Source organism: Canis lupus, chromosome 32 (assembly GCF_048164855.1).
Source record: "Canis lupus baileyi chromosome 32, mCanLup2.hap1, whole genome shotgun sequence".
In the NCBI taxonomy this organism is placed as follows: Eukaryota; Metazoa; Chordata; class Mammalia; order Carnivora; family Canidae; genus Canis; species Canis lupus.
In genome coordinates, this window is record NC_132869.1 from 10295118 (window position 1) to 10314908 (window position 19791).

The 19791-nt window shown below is 38.3% G+C and overlaps 1 protein-coding gene across 12 annotated transcripts in view; it reads right to left on the bottom strand.

The window, feature by feature from the left end:
- FSIP1 (fibrous sheath interacting protein 1) overlaps window positions 1–19791 on the bottom strand; it is a 194253-nt gene that overhangs the window by 122005 nt on the left and 52457 nt on the right. For all 12 annotated transcript variants that reach the window (XR_012022517.1, XR_012022514.1, XR_012022511.1 and 9 more), the window contains one exon: window positions 9322–9462. Coding sequence is in view for 2 of the 12 variants with exons in the window: in XM_072808612.1 (XP_072664713.1) it covers window positions 9322–9462 (141 nt within the window). In the remaining 10 variants the exon portion in view is untranslated. The remainder of the gene's footprint in view (window positions 1–9321; window positions 9463–19791) is intronic.

Genomic DNA, 19791 nt, shown 5'->3' on the forward strand with positions numbered 1-19791 from the left:
ACCTGTAACTGCCACATACTATTTCACAACCATTAAATAGTACTATCCAGTTGCAAAAAATTTTATCAAGATTTCTGCATCAGATGATACAGAAATAGGCGCTTCCAAAAATTCTATGCTCAACTTTTTTCAAAATGTGTTTCTTTTTTATCTGATTTTGAGAATGGATAGTTCAAGGTTTGCTCCACTGTCAATATGCAACCCCCACTATCAAAATTTCACAACCAAATATCTTGCATCATTATTGCACACACCTGCCAACACCTACAGAAGGAAAAGTAAAGGCTGTAAACTCTACAGAAATACCAATAATTTATGTGCCAATGTTATCATTATTATCATCCATCTTCCCAAAAGCTGTTACAAATGACAAAGAAATACTAAGTAATTTCTGCAGTTCTGAACAATGACACCAAAGAGCGAGTATAATTACTTTTCCTTAGTAAGGAAAAGCCTTAGTTAATGCATAAATACCAAAAACACACATCTTCCAAGCCTTAGTTAATGCATAAATACCAAAAACACATATCTTCCGGTTTAACCACAAACATATCAGGTTTGTTTGGAGTTCCACTGTATTTGGGAAAGATGCGTAAATGGTTGGTAACAGTTTAAAGGCTTTAGAATGAAGCCCATGTTTGTCTGTGGCCCCAAACCTTCACTGAAAATTGGCTGATCAGAGCAGGTGTGCCTTAGAGCAGCTGGATGTAATGGAAAGCTCAAGTGTCAAGAGTTGGGGATTGGTACAAGTCTATCATTAACTAACTGTGAGTCTTGGAAAAATCATTTAGCTATTCAAGACTTTGGTTTCTAATCCATAGGACTGGCCCACGTGACCTGTAAGGACCCTTCAGCTCTCACATTCTATAATTCTGATTCTATGGCATGTTTAGTAATTGAAGGTAGACCCTCCACCATTCACTGAGCAGAAGAAACCCTCTAGTCTTCTGATTAGGGTCCACGTATTCTTATACTAGGTTAAACGGCAAGAGCATGTCGAAATAAGAATCAGAACACAAGGATTTATCATCTTTTGTGAACCACATTCTTATCCACAATGCTCAGCAACAAGGCTTAGAGTGCTAAACATTTTGATGCAATAATGACAATGCAGTTCACCAAACAAGGCCAAACTCAGTGGTTTCCAGGAAACCGAAAAGAGAAAGAATGTGGAAAGAAATAGCAGAGACTTCAAATGATGAAAAAAATGAATGAAGTTCAAACTGAGAATCAAAAGAGACACAATAAAGACCTAAAAAGGGTGGTCAATGCATTTAGAATGATTGGAACCATGGAAAGCTTCTGCTAACAATACTAACAAAACATCTTTGAGAATATTTTATCACTAAAGCAGTTCATGAGATGAGATCAAATTGATGATTCTTTCTTGGAAAATGAAAAAACTAAAATTGAATTCTTCTGATTTGTGAAATCTAGATTATTATGCAACTTCATTAAAAGCATTTTTACCTAATTCTAGTAGTTAAAGATGTTCTTTATTTGAAAAATAATTCCCTTAGTCTTATTACCACAATGGAACACTCAATACCTCTGAAAAATTAAACTGAAAATGAATTATTACTTTATTTAAATTAGTCAAAAAGACTATTGCTACATTAAAGGGTTAAATTATATATAAATAAAACAATGAAATAATAAAATTACTTCAATTATGAATTTCTTTCTTTAGGAATAAAGGCAATTCAATAGAAAGTAAAAAATAATAGAACAAATAATAGAACTAAGCTATTAATATTTATAATCTATTTCCCCTCAGATTTTGTCAGTATATATACATATATATGTATATATGTATGTATGTGTTACATAGTTAGAGTTGATACTTACAATCTATCTAGAATTTTTATTTTTTTTGTTTTGGATCACACATTTCCAACTAAAAGTCTTTTATTGACAAAATCCATATACTTGTCATTTTTATTATCCTACCATGGTATTAAATGGGTAAGACTGTATAAATTGCTTTGACATTCTATCTGAGAGCATTTAAGTTCTTTCTTACTTTGTTCAGTTTGGTTTTCCTTGGCTGTTATTTCTTCATAAATATTCCTAGAAGTGGAATTATGCAGGTCAAAATAAAAATAATGTCACAGCCATGGCTATAACAATTGACCAATTGTTTTTCAGGGGAAAAATAACCAATTTAAAAAACTGCCAATATCGGGGATCCCTGGGTGGCGCAGCGGTTTGGCGCCTGCCTTTGGCCCAGGGCGCGATCCTGGGGACCCGGGATCGAGTCCCACGTCAGGCTCCCGGTGCATGGAGCCTGCTTCTCCCTCTGCCTGTGTCTCTGCCTCTCTCTCTCTCTCTCTGACTATCATAAATTAAAAAAAAAAAAAAAAAAAAAACTGCCAATATCTAGTTATTTACCCAAAAAATAAAAAAACACTAATTCAAAGGGATACATGCACCTCTATGTTTAAAGCAGCATTATTCACAACAGCCAAATTATGGAAACAGCCCAAGTGTCTACCAATAGAGGGATGGATAAAGAAGATGTGGTATGTATATATATATATATATATATATATATGTATACACACACACACACACACTGGGATATTATTCAGTCATAAAATAAAGAATGAAATCTTGCCATTTACAACAACATGGATGGATCTAGAGGGTATAATGCTAAGTGAAATAAGTCAGTCAGAGAAAGACAAATACCATATGATTTCACTCATATGTGGCATTTAAGAAACAAAACAAATAAACAAGAAAAAGAGAGAGAGAGAGAGAAACCAAGAAACAGGGTCTTAATTATTAAGAACAAACTGGTGGTTACTAGAGGGGAGGGGGGTGGAGTGATGGGCGAAATAGCTGATGGGGATTAAGGAGGATACTTGTGATGAACACCAGTTGTTGTATGAAAGTGTTAAATTACTACATTGCACACTTGAAATGAATACTTCACTGTATGTTAACTACACTGGAATTTAAATTTTTAAAAATTTTTTAACTAAAAAAATTTCTTCATCATAAAAATAAATAGCTAATAATTTGATAATGTTCAAATATTGCTGTCTCCACTTTCACACCACTCCCAATAGCATATAATTATATTGTATTTATCATTATCTTTGTTGGTCTGAATGTATATATTGTGCCTAAAGATTATTTGAATATTAATTTTATTTTATTGTTTTTTAAAGATTTTATTTATTTATTTATTTATTTATTTATTTATTTATTTGAGACAGAGAAAGAGAGAGAGCACAGGTGGAGGGGAGGGCCAAAAGGAGAGGGAGAAGCAGACTCCTCACAGAGCAGGGAGCCTGAGTAGGGGCTCAATTCCAGGAATCAGGGATCACAACCCAGTTGGAAGGTAGATACAACCAACTGAGCCATCCATGTGCCCCTAACTATGAATTTTAATCTCTGGTAAGATTGAACATAATTCTTTATGATGACTCACTCTATTTTTGTAAGTGAATGAAGACAGTAATGATCCTTCATCTATATCAATGGTTTCCATATTTTGAAACATTGATTCTACTTACAAATGCAACAACATGTATTTTATAGAAAGTCTGGATATAGAGAACAGTTATAAAAAGTGAATTTCCTTTTTTTTGCTTCCCTATCCATGCCATCCCTACTAAAAGTAATCACTGTTTAAGATTTGTTATATATTGCCCCTGGATTTTTCTATAACTTGTTTTAAAAATAAAAATGGAATCCTATTGACTATTATCTTAAGCAACAGGATCTTTTCCCTGAATACTGTATCACAGACATCTTTCCAAGATATATAGATCTACCTCATTCTTTTAATAGCTGTCTGCTATTCTATTCTTTCTATTCTATTCTATTCTATTCTATTCTATTCTATTCTATTCTATGTTTATAATAATAAGTTGAGAAACCAGATTGAAAAAGGGCAAGGAGGTCCCTGCTAATACCTGAGGCAGCCATGTTATGTTTGTCTCCTTTCTCCATTTCAAGTATGGTCTCACAGTTACCACCAATTCTCTTGTTTCCATGGTCCTGCATTGCAATCACCCGACCTCTCCACACCCCTGTTTCAACTCTGGACCCATTTCCTCCATTCTTGGTGGACTGCCAAGGGAGGTTAGAGGAGACCCAAGCCCCACTGGCTGGCTCCGGGTCACAGCTAGGGTTTCCAACCTTAGCGGGGCTGTCTTCACTGTTCACCATTGCTTTTCTCTCCCCACTGTGTCTATTCCAATCCTTCCCCATCCTGTTTCAAGGCCCATCCCCATTCTGCCCTCTCATTCCAATCATATGGTTTGATCTCTAATCAAATGACTAGTTAGAGAACATGAAGGTATGACCTCTCTCACCTTCTCTTCAGCTCCAAACCTGCCTTTCTAGGCCTATACTTCTCTCCTTTCAACCGTAATCAGTAAAAGGGCATCTTGATTCTTTTCTAAGCTTACCCCTCCATCTTCAATCTCATCCTCTCTGTTATATCCTTCCCTTGTTATCATAGAAACAACCATATGTAAGTTCCATCTTAATAATGTTAATAATAAAAATAACAATTATAAACATTTGTATAGCATTTAAAATGTGCCAAACTCTGTTCAATGCACTTTACATATATGTTAACTAATTTAATCTTCATAACAGGCTGTAAGGTAGGTAACTATAACTATCCCATTCTACCAATCAAAGAACTAAAGCAGAGAGGTCAAAAGACCTGTCTAAGGTCACACAGCTAGGAAGTACAGAGTTGAGATTCAAACCCAAGCAGGCTACTCCAGTGTCTGGCTCTTAACCACTATGTCCCATGTATAGAAGTTTACGTAACAGAACTACAACCCAGGGAGGTAATACAAGGCAGAGTAGGTTTCAAAGAGTGAATGGGCAGAGAAGCCTGTAGAGCACCTAAAACAACAGAAAGTGACTCTCTGAGCTAGACAGGAAAATCAGGGGATAAGTACCAGGGACATCATATGGCAAATGATGGAGAGGTCTGTGGGGTTTGTCTTGTGCTGTCTATTCTATGAATACAGCTATTTTTATTTTCTCTTGATTCTATCATCTCAAATTCTCTCCATACAAGTAGTTAGCTGGACAGAGGAACTCTTATAGTCAAAGCCAAAACTGCTAACCCCATGGGAACCAACCAGGCAAGAGATGAGTGACTCAGCACAATTCCTAACATGTGTGAAGAGCTCAAAGTGCAGCACCTTCACACATCTGCCGTACACAAGCTGCCTGCCTGTGCTGGAGGTGACCGAAACTATCCAGCCACTCTTTTGATACTTAAACCCTCTCTATTCACTCCAGCCTGGAAGATCTTGTCCCACACACACCAATCCCACTCAGATAATTTTAACTCTTCCTTAGTATTTACCATAAATTGTCTCTTCATGGCCTCCCAATCACCATGCTTTTCCTAAGCTAGCAAAGATTAAACTAATACTTCAAATGATAGTCCTTTAAATATCTTTGGAAAGGGAACATGGTGTGATTTTTCTGCCAAACCATCCCCTTCTTCCCCACAACACACACACACACACCCCTCTTCTTTATCAAGCTAAATCAATACACTCAGTCCCACCAACAATCCTTCATATGACCTGGTTTTAAATCTCTTCCTCATCCTTGTCTCTCTACTATTCACATGAGATCCACTCTACTATCCAAATAAGATCTACTATCCATACAAGATCCTTACCTCTCCCATAATATGTAGTATAGCAGATACATTATATTGCTGACTCATAGTGAGCAAATCCTAAAGATCTGTTTCACATATGCTACTTCTAGCAGCCATGGCTCATCTTTCCTCTATTTATGCAGTTGGTATTCATGACTCCTGTCTGCCCACTAAAGTTCATACTACTTTTGTGAGCCTCAATCTCATTTCATTGTGTTACTCTCCCAAGCTCCTAATAGCTGGATCCACTGACACCAGCAATACCATTACCACCTTCAGACTAATCCAGATCCCACTTCCTCAATCAATCTTGAGCAAGGCAAATGTGCATTCACAGCCTCAGCCTACATCTGAAACACAGAATTAGGTCACTTTTCCAGGGGTACTTGGGTTGCTCAGTCAGTTAAGCATCTGCCTTTGGCTCAGGTCATGAGCTCCCATCGCATCAGTCTCCCTGCTTAGCAAGGAGTCTGCTTCTCCCTCAGCCCCTCACCACCCACCCCCACCCCACTTATGCTCACTCTCTCAAATAAATAAAATCTTTTTCTTAAAAAAGTCACTTTTCCAGCTTTTACTGACAAAAATCAACCCTGAATTCAGGTGGTTCCAGGACTAACCCTAAGGGCTCTTACATTGCCCCTTCCCCCACTCTTTCCCTAGTGCATCCCTAAAATTGAGTATGAATTTTATCCCTAAATCACCAATTCAAAGGCCACAGATTATTGCTTTCACCCAAATCATTGACCTTGAAACAATGTTCCATTGTAATAGGAAGAGTAAGACAAAACTGCAAAATTACCCATTTTCCGAGATATCATTCAGAAAACATATTCTTTGGTCTATAGGTAGCAGGCTAATTTTTTTCTATATGTGAAAGACAATCTCACATTCTCCTAAAAAGTGTTACTGAACTTCCAAAAGTAACTTTCAATAGAATATTTAAATCAATTAATACCAAACAGATGGTAAGCACACATACTATGCTTCAGATACTACAAATAACATCATTTTTTACCAAAAATATGCCAACAATCACAGGCAAAAGTACAGAGGCCATCTAGCCCCTTCCTTGATTTCAAATAAGAAAACCAAGTCTCTAAGAGACTAAGTGACTTATTAAAGGTGACAGATCGGGATCCCTGGGTGGTGCAGCGGTTTGGCGCCTGCCTTTGGCCCAGGGCGTGATCCTGGAGACCCTGGATCGAATCCCACGTTGGGCTCCTGGTGCATGGAGCCTGCTTCTCCCTCTGCCTGTGTCTCTGCCTCTCTCTCTCTCTCTCTCTGTGACTATCATAAATAAATTTTTTTAAAAATTAAAAAAAATAAATAAATAAAGGTGACAGATCAGGCCACTGATAAGCTTGAAACAAGGACTCAGTCTTCCAGATTCCCAATCCATAGAAATCTTTAAGGTACAATGGGCTTTACAAAGTTTGAAACAGACACAGTATCTACCCTAAGAAGTACACACATATAGTAAGTACACCATGTGATCCATAGAACATTATGAAATGCTAAGCAATTAAGACATAAAGATGATACAGATCAACACTCATATGCCTTTACCAGTTTCTCCAAGTGTTGACTATAAAACAAAAAAGTTGTTAAAAGCTAATCATTTAATCCTCTCTCTTCTACTTAATAGCTACATAAGCTTGAGGAAGTTACTCAACCTTTATTTCTTCATCTGGCAAATAAGGATAGTAGTGTTTACCTCACACAGTGCTTACAAAGACTACATAAATTAGTAAATTACGAAGTACTTGGAATAGTACCTGCCACTGCAGGCACACACTGCTCTTCTTTACTTATGTGTTATTCTTTTCCACTTAGATAACAATCAACTCTTGATATTTATCATATCTCTGTAAGTCTAGCCAACTTTCACATGACACTGGAAAAAAAATATGAGATTTCCTAAAGGTTTTGAGTCAAAAATTAAATAACAGTAGAGACATGGGAGAAAATAATGGATACATGTCCAAGGCATAAGACAAATGTTCAGAAATCAGGAGAACTTGACACCTGGGTGGCTCAGTGGTTGAGCATCTGCCTTCAGCTCAGGTCATGATCCCGGGGTCCTGGGATCAAGTCCCACATCAGGCTCCCCACAGGGAGCCTGCTTCTCCCTCTGCCTGTGTCTCTGCCTCTCTCTGTGTGTCTCTAATGAATAAATAAATAAAATCTTAAAAAAAAATCATGAGAACTGAATATGGAGAATGACAGGCTTTGCCTGCCTTGGATGGACAGTTATGGGGCGAGAAATGTAACGGTTTTCAAAACCAGTCAAGCCACAGACATTTTATTTATCACATCAAGTTTGCAACACCCCATCACCACCACCACAACTATCACCAAGAGCCTCTTTACACTCCCTAACCATTCTTACTTCCTCTACTTCTTCCCCGTATTAACAGATTCAAGGAGAAAAAAAAAAACCCAGAAAACAAAAATGTAGGTTTCCCTGAAATATAATCCCCATTTAATCTCCCATGAATTATAAAGAGAAGCACAATGCATTATTCCCCTTCCATCTGCTGCCTGACAAGCTTTAGGTAGACCTGGCTTATCTGGCTTATCTACACTCTGAGTCAGTGCTGCTATCCATGGCTGGCAAATGGTTAAGAGCAATTCAGCTGCACATGATCAGAAGGGGTGAAAAATCTTAGTGGGGATCAGTGTGCACTTTTGGAGAGCTCTAAAGGAGATCAGAATTTAATCAAAGTCACTTACCTGATGCTTACACCCATGCAACATCATATAAAATGGAATAATGAGAGAAGAGACTGACCAGGTTTAAGTGGCTAGACAGGAGGTGACAGGAGGGTGATAGAAGCAAGGACAAAAAGGAGAAGATTTTCAGAGCCATAAAGAACTGTGGCAAGATATGACAGCAAATTAGACATACTGGTTAAAACTTAATGAGGCTTGAAGATCACCCAAGATAATAGGATTTAGTAGGAGACAGAAAGTAGATACTGCTGGCAATTATGACAAGACCAGCCCTGGGAGAGAGGATGTAGGTAGAATCACAAGTTTAGCCTTGTCATATTTAATTTTAGGTAAAAGCCAAGAATCCAGTTGGAAGCATCCTCTGGGTAGCTGGAAAATCATAACATTATGGAGCATTTTTAGTAGGTTCAGAATATCAGCCAGCTCACAATTTCATTGATTTAAGAGCTTTCTCTCATTAGCAATAATATGTCTTTAAATGACAAGCACTTAAAAACATGAAATAGGCACAAGGAGGATTTAGAATGTATTAAAATTGAGTAACATTATATTATGAATTATGAACAAAAAGTGGGAGCATTTAAGCTGTAAGTTCAACATACAAAGATGATTTTACTGAGAATAACTACCAATTTTTTCCATTAAAAAAAAAAACATTGATGTCACTGTCAGGCAGTGAATATTAGGAGTATGGATCATTATTCTGACCTCAGGTAGTATTTCACGGGTTTATTATATAACATAAAGAAAGTACAATACTACTTTAAGTTCTATGAATCAAATTTTTAGCTTTTATTCAAATTCTCACTGACAAATCCCCATGTCAGTTTTCTTGACGGACTTAAATATAGAAGCAGTCATAAAACAGTCAAAGGAAACTGGAAACATTTTTTTAAGACAATCACTGCTTATAAAGTTGAAATAAAAAGACATACCACACTCTCCTTCAGCTTCCTTAGTTTATCATCTATCTCTCTCAGCCGGTTTTGCTGATCCCGTTGCTCTTTGGTGTTCCGAAGCACCTTTTCTCCTGGTGTTATTTCCATATTTCTATCATCAACATTAAGGTCAGGTTCCTAATTTAAAAAAAAAAAATTCATGCACAGGCTGAAAATGTAGTATCCTACACCACTGCAAAGCAATTGAGCTTTGAAGACTGGTTTTGTTTCTCAAACAGTATTTCTTCCCTTCTGAATGACATTCATAATTCTCCAGATTCCTCCTGTTTGAGGGGGAAAGGTCCAACTGTACACGAAACAAGTAGGAAAATAAACTCAGTCATCCAGAAAGCAAGACATTAGAGTGAAAAGAACAGTGGCCAGGAAGCAGCATCTGGGCTCTGGTCGCCGCTCTGGACTTAAAGCTTAAGATCTTGGGCAAATCACGCTTTCTCTGGACTCCAAGTCTATCATATATAAATGACAAGAAAAAAGTCCTGCCTGTCCCTGCTATAAGAGACCAAGGTTTAATAGCAAACCGTACTTGGTAAAGTCAGGAGTTTTGAATCCTGGCTTTACCAGGTTCCTGACTAAGATAGCCATAGGGAAATCAGACCCTGTCTGAGTTTCAGTTTCATCATCTGCAAAATGATAATGATATCTAGTGCCTAACACATGTGAAAAGAATAAGAACTACAGGGGTGCCTGGGTAGCTCAGTGATTGAGCATCTGCCTTCAGCTTGGAGCATGGTCCCAGGGCCCTGGGATCAAGTCCCGCATCAGGCTCCCCTCAAGGAGCCTGTTTCTCCCTCAGCCTGGGTCTCTGCCTCTCTCTCTTTGTGTCTCTCATGAATAAATAAATAAAATCTTAAAAAGAAAAAAAAAAGAATAAAAACTACATAGCGAAAGTTTATCAGCAATATTTGAAAGGACAGAACCATAATCTCCCAAAGTTAATATTATTTCTAAGTGATAAAAATGAGTATTTCTTGACAATTAAGTTGGCTTTATATCTCTAACTAAACTTCCCACTTCTCTCCCACAGATCTCCTACTCTGTGTTGCCAAGCAGGGGCCTGACACAAATGTCATGTTTGAAGTTGCTCAAACCAGAATCCTCCCCCATTCTCACACCTTACAGATGACTGGTTGCCAAGAAGAGTCACCATCTCATCTTCTAATAGCTCTTCATCGAGGCCCTCCTCTTTGTCACTCCCTCGTCATTCCCCTGAACCAGTGGTTTCCAAAGCCCCATGTGCTTCAGACTTAGCCACAGAGCCTGGGAACATCTTCAAAGGCCCCACCCCCACATTGGACATTCTGACTCAATGGGGGACCACCATTGAGTCAGACGGACCACCAGATGGACCAACCATCTGACCACCAGATGGACAACTACTTGAAAATTGGAGAACTGTCATCTTCAGCGACTGCTCAGGCCTCGTGACTGATCTGAGGACCACCAGCATCCCCATTCACTCATCCTTTGCAAAGAAGCCACAGAGCAAGGTTCAAAGTCCTCAACCCCTCCTGCTCTGTGCCCTGGCTAGCTCTCCAGTCTTGTGTCCCATTGCTTGGGTCTCAGACCCAAAGGCACAGTGATATTCACTACTCCTAGTTTTCCCTGCCACTCCTTGCCTCTTTCCTCCAGCTCCTCCTGAAGACTCCTACTCTTTTAGAGCACAAGTTTATTTCCTATATAAAACATTCCCTACCATACTTAGGAAGGGCAATTTTTCTCTTGATCATGTCACATGTTCTCTTAGGGCATTGACCACACTGTCACTGCTCAGACAGGGATCATGGCTGATCCCATTCTGTATCACCATACAAACCATAATCCTGAAGCTGTATGGACACGGCTCAATGGACTATATGGCTGATCCTTAAACAACATGAGTGTGTAATGCTTGGTCCACTTTCATGTGGATTATTTTTTTTTTTTTGGATTATTTTTCAACAAATATAGTGCAGTACCATCAATGTATTTTCTCTTCCTTATGATTTCCTTTCCTCTATCTCACTTTAGTATAAGAATGCAGTATAAAAAACATAGGGCACCCGGGTAGCTCAGTGGTTGAGCATCTGCCTTTGGCTCAGGTTGTGATCCTGGGATCCGGAGATTGAATCCTGTATCAGGTTCCCCACAGGGAGCCTACCTCTCCCTCTGCCTGTGTCTCTGCCTCTCTCTGTCCCTCATGAATAAATAAATAAAATATTTTTTAAAAAAAACTCTAAAAATTTTTTTTAAAAACAGCATTCAAAATATGTGTTAATTGGCTCTTTATGTTATTGGTGAGGCTTCCAGTCAATGGTAAACTATGGGTAATTAAGCTTATGAGAAGTCAAAAGTAACATACAGATCTTCAATTGCACAGGTGGTCGGTGCCCCTCACCCCTACATTATTCAAAGGTAAACTGTCATTTGGTTCTCAATTCTGATCACACTACTGTTTCGATGAAATTTATATAGTATCACATTCTAATGAGGAGACTATTAAAAGAGTATTTCAATTTCAAGAAATAATTCTTTTACATTTTGTACTCCCCAAAAGGGGACTCATTTCTGGTAGCTTCAATCTCTAGAAGCACCCAGAGGGTGAGTTATTATCAGAAATATTTTTAAGAAGGAAACCTAATGTTAGGCATTTGGAAAAGATGGCATGAAGGTCCTTCTGCAGCTTTCAGCATCTAGTATTTCATGAACTTTCATAGAGATATCCCTACTATGAAGTAGGATACACAGTGTCTTAGTCTGCCTGAGTTGCTAGTACAGAAGACCACACACTGGGGGGCTTATAAACAACAGAAACATAGTTCTGGGGGCTTGGAAATCTGGTATCAAGGCACTGGTAGACTTGGTGTCTGGTAAAGGCCTGCTTCCTGGTTCCTAGATGACCATCTTCTTGGCTATACCCTCACGTGGCAAGAAGGGACAGGGGAGCTCTTTGGGTCTCTTTTATAAGAGCACTAATCTCATTCATGAGTGCTCCCCCCTCATGACCTAATCACATTCCACAGTCCTGACCTCCAAATACCATCACATTGGGGATTAGATTTCAACATATTAATTTTGAGAGGACATAAACATTCACTCTATAAAATACAGAGAGATGAAAAATATCCAAACTGGATTTCATTTTAAAAGGAAATTTTTTTTAAAGGACAGCATTTTAATAATCTACAACTACGATTTTTTTTAATCTTCAAGTAGGCAAAAAAAAAAAAGGCACAGAAAGAAAATTTTTTCTAAATCAAACTTCATCAATATATTAAATTTTGCTTATTCAAACCACCATTAAGGCAATCCACAAACTGAGAGTAAAATATTATAACACATAAACCTATCAAAGGACTTGTATCCATAATATGTAAAGAACTCACAATAAAAATAAAATAAAGAAAAATAAAGAAATAAAATAAGGAAATAAATAAAATTTATTTTATAGTAATAAAATAAAGAAAAATAAATTCTAAAAAAACCCAACTAGCTTGAAAATTACTTGAGTAGATACTTCATAAAAGATATGTGAATGACAAGCACATGAAGAAGTCCTCAACATCATTAAATCATCAGGGAAATGTAAATTAAAATAGCAATCAGATAGCACTACACAGCCACAGAAATGGCCCAGGAAAAATTTTGTTAACACCAAATGTTGGAAAGGTGTGGACCAAGAGGGAATTCTCAGGTATTATTGGTGAAAGTATACAAAATGGTACAACCACTTTGGAAAATTGTTTGACAGTTTCTTAAAAAGTTCAATGTTGTCTATCCTGTGACCTGGCAATTCCACTTCTGTGAATCCATCTAAGAGAAATGAAAATATATGACTGAAGCCTTGTACACAAATGTTCATAGCAGCTTTATGCTTATAGGCGAATGTCCATCAAGACAAGAATGATAAACTAACAAACTGTGGACAGCACCTGACTCAAGCTAGGACAATTGGACTCTTTCTCCTTGACCTTTGCCTTGTGGTTAGCTTTTTTTTTTTTTTTTAAGATTTTATCTATATTTCATCAGAGACACAGAGAAAGAGGCAGAGACATAGGCAGAGGGAGAAGCAGGCTCCCTGCAGGACTCAATTCCAGGACCCTGGGATCATGCCCTGAGCTGAAGGCAGATGCACAACCACTGAGCCACCCAGGCATCCCAGTGATTAGCTTTAATCAATGTGAGGAGAAACTGGAAGGTGGGAGAAAAGAGGGCTTGCAGTATTTTTCCCCTTCTCCTCTCTGCTTTGGCATTATAGTTTGGGCAGCAATGTATCCCCAAGGTGGCCATCAGAAGAGTTTTCTTAGATTCAAGTGAGTATTCAAGCTCAAAGACAAAGGCCATACATGGAGAGAGTCTATTCAGAAGAATATAATACAGGAAACACGGCAGGGCAGTGTCAGGTATCCCTCTTCAATGAGAGTTTTTACTGCAGTCATGCCATGACAGTAGATGCGCAAGGGGCGAGGAAGCTACCCTGCTTAAAAGCTTCATATTTCATAAGAACATCATCTCTTGAAAATGGTCCCACAGGCATGCCCCCACAGGGTCCTGGCCAGTCTCAAGAATCACTGCACTTAGGAGACCCAAGGTATGGCTTCCCCACCACGCCTTTATTTATGATTCCCCCAATCCCGGGGTCATTTTGCTTTCTGACATCGTTAACATTGCGACTTTTATCAGATTGCCAGGGAAACAGGTAGTTAACCAGAGCTCAAATTCTCATGCTGAAGGGGGAAAGCTTGGTCAATTCTTTGCCCAGACCTTCTATGATTACAATTTTGGATGGCTGGTTCTTCTCCCACAGCTCTCCTTCTCCTGGTATACTGTGTGTGTGTGGTGTGGGTGTGGGTGTGTGTGTGCATGTGTGTTGCAAAGTAGACTGGAAGGAAATTCAACTTGATGGTAAAAATCTTGATTCTTTCATCTTATTTCTCTTAGAAGCTTTTGTATTTCCTACATTTTCTATAATAAACATGTATTAATTTCATAAGCAGAAGTCATATTTTATGAAACAAAACTATTATTCTACCAAGGCTATTTCTGTTCTGCTCTGACAACGTGACTCTCTCAAAGGTACTGGCCCAAAGGTTAAATTTTAGACCCAGTTCCACTGGTATAACCAGTTGTGTACTTCTGAGCAAGTCACTTTTGCTTTCTAGGTCTCAATTACTTCTGAGCAAGTCACTTTTGCTTTCTAGGTCTCAATCTCTTCCAAAAAACTTTCTTCCAACTGACATAGCTTATGAGTCTGTAATTCTCTAGTTAGACCCAAGGATATATAACATCCTTCCTCAGTTGTGGTCTGATCCATAACCATATAGTTCAAATATCTGAAGGACAGCATGCAATAGAATAGAGGCCAAGAGGAACCAAAAAAAGGTAATCACTGATTCTGGCAAAAATTCCCCCCTGGCATATTCAAGAAGCTGTGTGGTACCAGGAGAGGTTCTCTTGTCACATCAGAGTGCCAACCTTTACTGTTTTCTTTTTTTTTTTTAATTTTTATTTTTATTTATTTATGATAGTCACACACAGACAGAGGGAGAGAGGCAGAGACACAGACAGAGGGAGAAGCAGGCTCCATGCACCGGGAGCCCGACGTGGGACTCAATCCCAGGTCTCCAGGATCGAGCCCTGGGCCAAAGGCAGGCACCAAACCGGTGCGCCACCCAGGGATCCCCCAATCTTTACTGTTTTCACGATCATCAGGAAATGTCTTGATCTCCAGTGATAGAAATGTTTGAGCAGATTCTCTGACCAGCCATGTGGTGTCTGTATTTCTGAGGCATATGGGAATGCTTTTATTCAGTAAAAGTAAAAATCAGTTCAGTGAAAGCTCTCTAACATGCACAGAAAATCCAAGAAGCCACAAGAAGAGAAATGTCCCTGAGGTCAATAGATTTTTGTTGATTTGACTAACTGACTGCCAAGGGATTCTAAGTTCAACCTTAGAAAAATATCTATGGTGTTGACTGAGCCAACAGGGGTCTTTGAAGCTAACTAAATAGGAAAATACAAATCTGCCTAAATAAAGCCAGCTTTCCCCATGTTTTCAAACAAAAGCTATACTTTTCCAAAGGCGATTGCTAATTTCCGTCATCAGATGGGTCATTTGCCTGGCAATTTACAAGAAGCAGGGAAAAAAATCTTTCAGCCAAATTGTCTTCACCATTTTAGAATATTGCCATGAAACAAAAGAAACCTTGACTGCACAGGAGACTTAACATAGAAAAATAAAAAAATATAAATGAAACTTTAATCTGTAAAACAGAGGGGGCAAGAAGAATCCCCCAGATTTATTTGGGAATGCCTGACAGGTTAGCAATGACCTTTGAAGTAACTTCTTGTTTATCCCTCAATCCAAAAATCCATGTTCATATCACATACTTCTATAGTTTTTGGAAATGAGCCAATGGTCAATGAGATTTCTGTGCTGGTGACTAGCATACATAAAAAAATTCCCAGATTCCTGCCCTCAACCAGCATATTGATTATTTGACATCAAGCAGACTACATGGACATCATCAGAACTCTGCAAACCCCTGGATGGAACAATTAAACATCTTTCAGAATTACAAATCAAACAACATTTTATATTTTCTCAACTTTAGCTAATGTTGAAACAGGAAGAGACAAAAAAAACAGGTAATTGTTGCTGTCCGCAATAGTATGCTCTTGGTAAGAAAAAAGATGAATGCAACTACAGTTTTCATCAATCATATGTTTATTAATTTTTTGTTGGCCTCACCAAAATGGGTACAACTGAATCAACATTTTAAGAACAACAACAACAAAAAAAAAATCAAATTAAGGGAGAACTTTATGTTCAGTTAAACCAACTGGGTTAAGAACAAAGAAATGCCTCTTGTCAATGAGGACAATTTGAAGACCCCCTTCCAACCAGGAAAAAGAAAAAAAACCTAACCAGGAACTGGTATTCTAGATTTAGTAAGACAGATTGCATGAGATGCAAATAAATTACATTTCTTTACAAGAGCCAAACTGGATAGAATTTATTATTGAATCCAGTTGCTAAAGACTTAAGAAACTAAATATGCACATAACTCCTATATCTTAGATATTTCTAGAGAAACCTGGAATCTAAGACAGCAACAACTAAGAAATATGGCAACTAAATTATAGAACATCACTCAATTTTATGGTGGGATTTACAATATGAGGAAAGAACTAACTGATTTGTTGGAGGGGCTAGGGGATGGATATGGAAAGGTATGCACAGTTAAACCACAGATCTTAAGGAAAAAATTGCTTCAATTAGTTCTCTCTTGCTAAGATGAAATGAAAATAAAAACCAGATGTAAAAACGGCACCCACGTGATATTATGCACATTACGGCAATAGTAGTAATATGCCATTCTTCCTTCTGAATGTGATCACATGCTTTGTTTTACACTAAGGAAATCAGATATGTAAAAGCCAAATTCTGCTTTTTCAAATATTGCCAGAAAGTTAAGAGCCAGACCAGGGTATCCTCCAAGAATACCCTAATCAGCAAGATCCAAAGGAAAAGAAGATTTCTCAACCGCTGCTTTCACAACAACTTCCTGAATCCTTGCCCCATATTTCTGGAGCCTCTCAAATTATTCTGACTCGAGTACATGTATCATCCTAGGCTCATGTGTCTACCGATTTAGCACCTCAGAGTTGCCATAGTCAGCAAGTCACAAAGTCTGCACTTTCAATTTGTTTGGGAAATTGTTTTCTTGACCAAAATTTTATAAATAAATAAAAAAGTCTCCAAAGGAATTTTTTTAAATATATCATGCCTTCAGCAAATAACCCTTCCTTTCGCTGTGAACCCTCCCAGCTGGCATGTTCTTTCTATACTTTTCATATGATCCAATGGCATACTGTGGTACTCCTTTCACTGGATGGTCAATCCACCACTTCTTCTCGGTTGACATCCCACCCTCAGGATGCTACAAGCCGCCTTAAGGTAGGAGATGAAGCCACACACCAGTCTGGACATTCAGTGTCACCTACCACAGCATCCCCCACAAAACAAGCAGGCATTCAAAGATGTTTTGATGTCTTGTGCAGGGCTGAGTGAGAGACTTAAATGCACACAGGAGGCTTGGGGCCTGCAACACGATATGGAGTCGTGGATACTGTGGCAAATTGGGGAATTGGTGCTCTGCAGAAAGCAGCAGTTGCTACTCAGATCAATCCTGTAGTTTGCCAAGCAAGGATTCAGGTTTCCTGTTGCCAGATGCTCTAATTTCTCAAGAAAAACTAGAAATGTAGACATTTATGTGGATTCACCCAATTTTGAAATGCCAGCTCAAAAAATTGTAAATCCTATGTGAGCTAAAGGAAACCCCCATGGGAGTCAAATTTGCCCTGCAGGCTACCAATTCCCAACCTCCCGCTGTCTAATGGTGGCCTGCTCTGGGCCTCTGGCCCTTCCTGCTTCATTCACAGGTCCTCTTCCTCCTCCTGTCCCTCACCTGTGGAATTGGCCTTCCTTCACGCTCCTTCTGGATGTGCTTTCTCTCTCTCCCCGGAAGCATCACAGCACTTTGCCTCTGTGGGGTTCTCTAGTGTGCTCATCTGTCTTTTTTTTTTTTTTTACCTGTGTTGTCTTTTACCACAGTTATCTACATATATTCTGTGCCTCCTATAAGGAAAGGTGTTCCTTAAGTCACTTATTATTATAATAATAACATCATTGGTTGAGTTTTGTCAGACACAGTGCTGAGCACTTTACGCAAATCGACTCATCCATCCTTTAAAAGAGCCCTGAAGAATGATGTTGTTATTACTACTGTACAGATAAGGAAATTTAGGGTTCAGGATGCTTCTAATGAATGCCCAAGGCCTCAGAGCTACTTAGTGGAAAAAGCCAGAACTCAAAGTGAGGCTTTTTGACTCCGCAGTTCTATATTCGCCTGACTTGTCTTTCAGTACTCTACAATTCCTACACAGTGAGCACTTGATTAATACTGCTGAACCAATTGCTGAAAAACGGAAATTCATATTCCACTTAAAAGACATTCTTTCATAAGGAGCGTAGAGAAAAATTACTGATGAGTTAATGGTTTGCAGAAGGGTTAAAAATAAAAATAATGTGGATATGCACTATGAATATTTGTGGTTCAGCAACAGATTGGAGCCCATTCATCAACTGCATAGATATGCAAGGCTTAACCAAGATACTTTTCAGTGGATTTATCCAAAAGGAATTCCAATCCAAAAATAATATCTGCAAAATAATTTGCCATGTTAGCATTTCTGGCCTGAAAATTCAATGCACAATGCTGGTTTTAGTTAGAAATGAGAAAACGCCAAGAGGAAATGGAACAAAAGCTCAAAAGTCATTTTTTTTTGCATGCAAGGAGCATTAATTATTTCTTTTCATCAACTATGATGTTACATTTCTGTTTCTGCATCCAACAAAAGTCCTAAAATGCAAGAGTCTCCAACCATATGTTATTTCACATAAAAATATATAATCTCAGTAAGTGACAACTAAGTAATATACTGGTTGGTTTTCCCTTTTAATATCTTTTAAATATTTTTCTGAACTATAAATGTGAACTCTGAAAATGTGACTTAAATGACAATGACAGGGTGCCTGCCTGGGTGGTTCAGTTGATTAAGCATCAGCTCAGGTCATGATCCCAGGGTCCTGGGATTGGGTTCCTCATCAGGCTCCCTGCTCAGTGCGGAGTCGGCTTCTCCCATTACCCTTCTGCCCCTGCTCATGATCTCTCTCTCTCTCAAATAAATAAATTAAATCTTTTAAAAATTGATAACAGAATATTACCATAGTCATTTTATTTAAGCCCTACTGGCTAAGCAAATCTCTAAATTCTCACTCGCTCCATAAAGAATAACATTTGACCATCATGAAAAAGATATTTCCTACCTTTAGGATCATTACTCAGCTTTGGGATCTCAGCTACCCTTGAAATCCAACAATGATAACAACAACAACAAAATCTGCTGTAACACAAAAAGAACAGAGTATCCCTGAACAATTTAATTCCCTGTCTTGGCTTCCACCTTTTGGGAAATGGCACCTGGTGACATAAATAAACTAGTGATGTAACTAGTGCCAAAGCCCTGGGGAACATCTTAACACTCCTCTTTTCCCTTGAAGCTGTTTCAACTAGCCCAAAACCAGATCCCTAACCTTCAATTAAAGACTCACTATAAAGCAGAATTACTACCTATAGAATACTTATTTTTAAATCTTTTTTAGAACCAAAAAAAAAAAAAAAATCACATGCATTTAAGATTGTACTGAAAATGATTTGGTGAAATGTCTTCAAAACCAGTAGAGGTCCGGTAACAAAAGACCAACCATTTTCTCTCTGGGTGAAAACCACTACTCAACTCCGAGCTAAATCCAATGAAGCATGGACAGGTGAAAAAGACAATTTTACTTCTACAAAGCTGTCATAACTCTTCTGTTTTTCTTTTTTTTTTTTTTTAATTTTTTTT